The following is a 3,461-nucleotide window of genomic DNA, read 5'->3' on the forward strand; positions in this document are numbered from 1 at the left end:
TAACTTTTAATTTAACTTTATTAATTTTGTAAAGCATTTAACTTTAACTTTATTCAGTTAAAAAAAAAACATTAACTTTCCCAACCCTGCCAAAAACATCCAAGAAATAAATCATCGAATTGATGTCGAATAAATATCGATACGATGATTTCAATACTAATTTGACGTCGATTCTGGGTTTAATTGACAATCCTTTCTTGTTAAATAATTAACAATTTATTCATAAAGAATAAAATAGACTATATGTTTTTTTAAATTATATATTCCAAAAAGATGTGTATTAATTATAGAAAATATATTATCTGAAAATTAAAAATTATATTGTTTGGATGGTCAAAAAGTATTCATACTATCGAGAAATTTAGCTTCTAAAATACATGCAGAAATACATGCACAGCTTGATTGTTTATATTAGAACAGAATGTATTCATTGTATAAAATTGCTAATTAATGTTTATTTTCTACAGATAGATTTTTTAAATAAAAAATGTCCTTACGAATACTTTTTATTCTCACTGTAGATTCTTGCGTAATGCCATAATTCATAAAGCATAAGAAAATCGAACAAAGTCTTTTATTTGATGGAAAGGAAAGAAACAAAGAATTTTAATTGATTGAATTATTTTCTTGCGTTACGCACAAGAATGCTCCCGCCCTTAGGAATCACTGACCATATCCTGAGCAAATAAAATCTCGAAGAAAATCTCACGACTAATACCAGCATAATCCCTTAAATTGAGACAGCAGATGGTCGACTTGAACTGATTGCCAATCGGACTCGCATGCATGTTTTTCTCCACAGCCTTGAGCTGAGATGCAGCCTTTATATAGGCGTATCTCTTCAAATTACTGTTTGTGTAGAGACTATGTAATTTCTTCCTCTGCAATTCTGCTATGCTCGGTTAACTAGCTCTTGTTCAAGCCTCTAATGTTTAAATTCGAAACTCTAGAAATTGATTTTACGTTTGATTTTAAGTTGTTATTATGTAATGTCTTATATATTCTTTATTTATTTATAACATTTAAAGATATAAGGTGGTAATAATAACAGAATAATAACAGATCATGACAATATCAAAACAACAATTAAAATAAATCGTGACTGATCGAAAATGACTTTTAGTAATCATTTTGGAGTCATTTTGACTATATACGATTTTTTATTCTGCTCGGATATTTTGTTGCATTAGAAGTCCGCCAAAGAAATAATAAAACTGTATCTAGAATACGATTTGTTGGAGAAAGAAAAGAAAGATAAAGACGAGAGAAAGAGAGAGAAAGAGAGAGCAATTTATCACTCTATAAGGACTAGATTTTCTACAAACTTGAAGTTACAACAAAGTTGATGACACAATAGTGAAGGGAAAACAATGATATTTCTCCATCCTTTGTTAAATCTGAAACACTGAATACGAATATACATAATCCAGTCAAATCATAAATCTGAACTTGTTAATTCTAATTTGACCTATTTTAGAGCTCATCCATTACAGAATTTAATAACTGATCAATTTAATACTAAAAATTAACTTATTTTGAGTATTAAAAGCAATATACAATAATGACTGATGAAGCAAAGGACTTTTCCATCGCTAACCAATTTATTCAAAAGAAATATTCATATTCAGATATCATATTTCAACGTCACAAGATATTATATCACAGCTGGTAGTTTTTCAAGTTTAAAAAAAAACATACAACAAAAAGAAGATTAAATAACAATGATAAATTAAAATATGTTTACATAATCATATTTATAAGAAATTTAACAAAAATAAATTTAATTTATGTAACATTTATTTTATAAAAAACTGATACATAATACTAATATTTCATAAAGTTGAGAAATTTCATGAACCAATAAATACTTGTAAATCTTGAATTATCACAAGATATATTATTATTCGAAATACTAAATACAAGAGAAGAGTAATAAATGATATATTTATTTACTAATACAGAACGTCTAAGCACTACACCAACTTAACATGCTGTGTACAAAATAGTTTGTCGTTAGTTTAGTCGTAAGGTAATTTATTTTAACGTTATATAAGCTAATATCTATTAATAATAATATTCTAATATTCCAATATTAATAATAAAAAGAGCATGTAAGCCAACGCTGGTTTTTTGCAAGTATCTAATATTGTTTATTCATAACAAAATATATAAAAACAATGTATAACAACAATATGTTGGCTTACATGCTCTTTTCAATATCGAATTGATTTACTTTAGAAGATTACTTAGTGTATAATTAGCATTATATAAGCATATTATAATGCAAGTTTTATTAAGATTTCCTATTTTTTAAGTTTTATAATTCATTTTGATGATAATGACGAATGACAAGAGCATTAATATTCATTTATTCATATATAATGATGTAATGTTTATAATTTCTATAACACATGTTAACATGTACTTATGGCCATATTTAATTCAAAGCTATAAAAAAAATTTTGTTTAAATAATTCTGTTATATTTGCGTGCGCAAAAAAAGTTTCTTTGTAATTTATACAATATATATAACTCACAGTGACTAACGTAAAAAAAAAGCATCAAGTTACGTATGTCACGAGCAGAGAAGGTTCAAACAATTGATTTGTGAACTGACTACGAAAAATTTGATAGATTCGATATATGGAATTCCATATAAAAATTGTTCAATCTCCATTTCAAGCTCTGATTGACCAATTTGGGTAGAAAATGACTGCAATATCTATATCTCTATCAATCATTTTTACAAAATTCGACTACAGATAAAAATTCATTTTACAGGAATTATTTAATTTCTTATAAAATATCAATAAAAATTTATTTTATTTAAAACACTAAAAAATCTATGCTATGAAGTATAAAAGTTATAATATAAATCGGATATTATTTAAAAAATATTTGTTGTATAAGCTACTTTATTTATTGTTTTATTCTGTCTTTATCATGCGACATATTTTTTATTAGTATTAAATATTTTATGTATTTTACATTTATATATTTTATAATAACTAATATATTATCATATATTTTATCTAAGAAAAGGAGAGATGATGAGTTTATATGATTGAAACTAAAATATTACTTACCAAATTCCACACCGTTAAGTATTTATTTTGGCCAGGATCGAAATTGTTAAACTTTTTGTACTCAGGAAACTGTAATACATTGTAGGTGTAATAGATTGTGAAGCTGTAGGTCGCTAAACTGACCAGATGGAACAAGGTATTTAGAACGTGTGGCATCTTGATGCAATTCTGTTAAATTTAACAAATGGCATATTAGATAAAGCAGTAGGAGCGGTAAAATACTAAGCTAATGCAATAAAATCACATATATATCAAGTGTATCAAGTGTATCAGAGTTATATCGATAGAAAGTACAAATATTATTTCAAAAGATGAAGTAAGATGTGTTATGGAAAATTTATTTATCTTAATTTAGTTATATATATATTTATAAAT

At 25.6% G+C, this 3,461-nt stretch overlaps 1 protein-coding gene across 1 annotated transcript in view; it reads right to left on the bottom strand.

Moving 5' to 3' along the window:
* Positions 1 to 3,461, bottom strand: part of LOC108694612 (androgen-induced gene 1 protein-like) — a 22,397-nt gene that overhangs the window by 15,743 nt on the left and 3,193 nt on the right. The window contains exon 2 of the mRNA XM_018204200.1: positions 3,087 to 3,254. Within this exon, the coding sequence (XP_018059689.1) occupies positions 3,087 to 3,242 (156 nt within the window). The 5' untranslated portion in view covers positions 3,243 to 3,254. The remainder of the gene's footprint in view (positions 1 to 3,086; positions 3,255 to 3,461) is intronic.

This window comes from Atta colombica, unplaced genomic scaffold (genome assembly GCF_001594045.1).
Source record: "Atta colombica isolate Treedump-2 unplaced genomic scaffold, Acol1.0 scaffold121, whole genome shotgun sequence".
Lineage (NCBI taxonomy): Eukaryota > Metazoa > Arthropoda > Insecta > Hymenoptera > Formicidae > Atta > Atta colombica.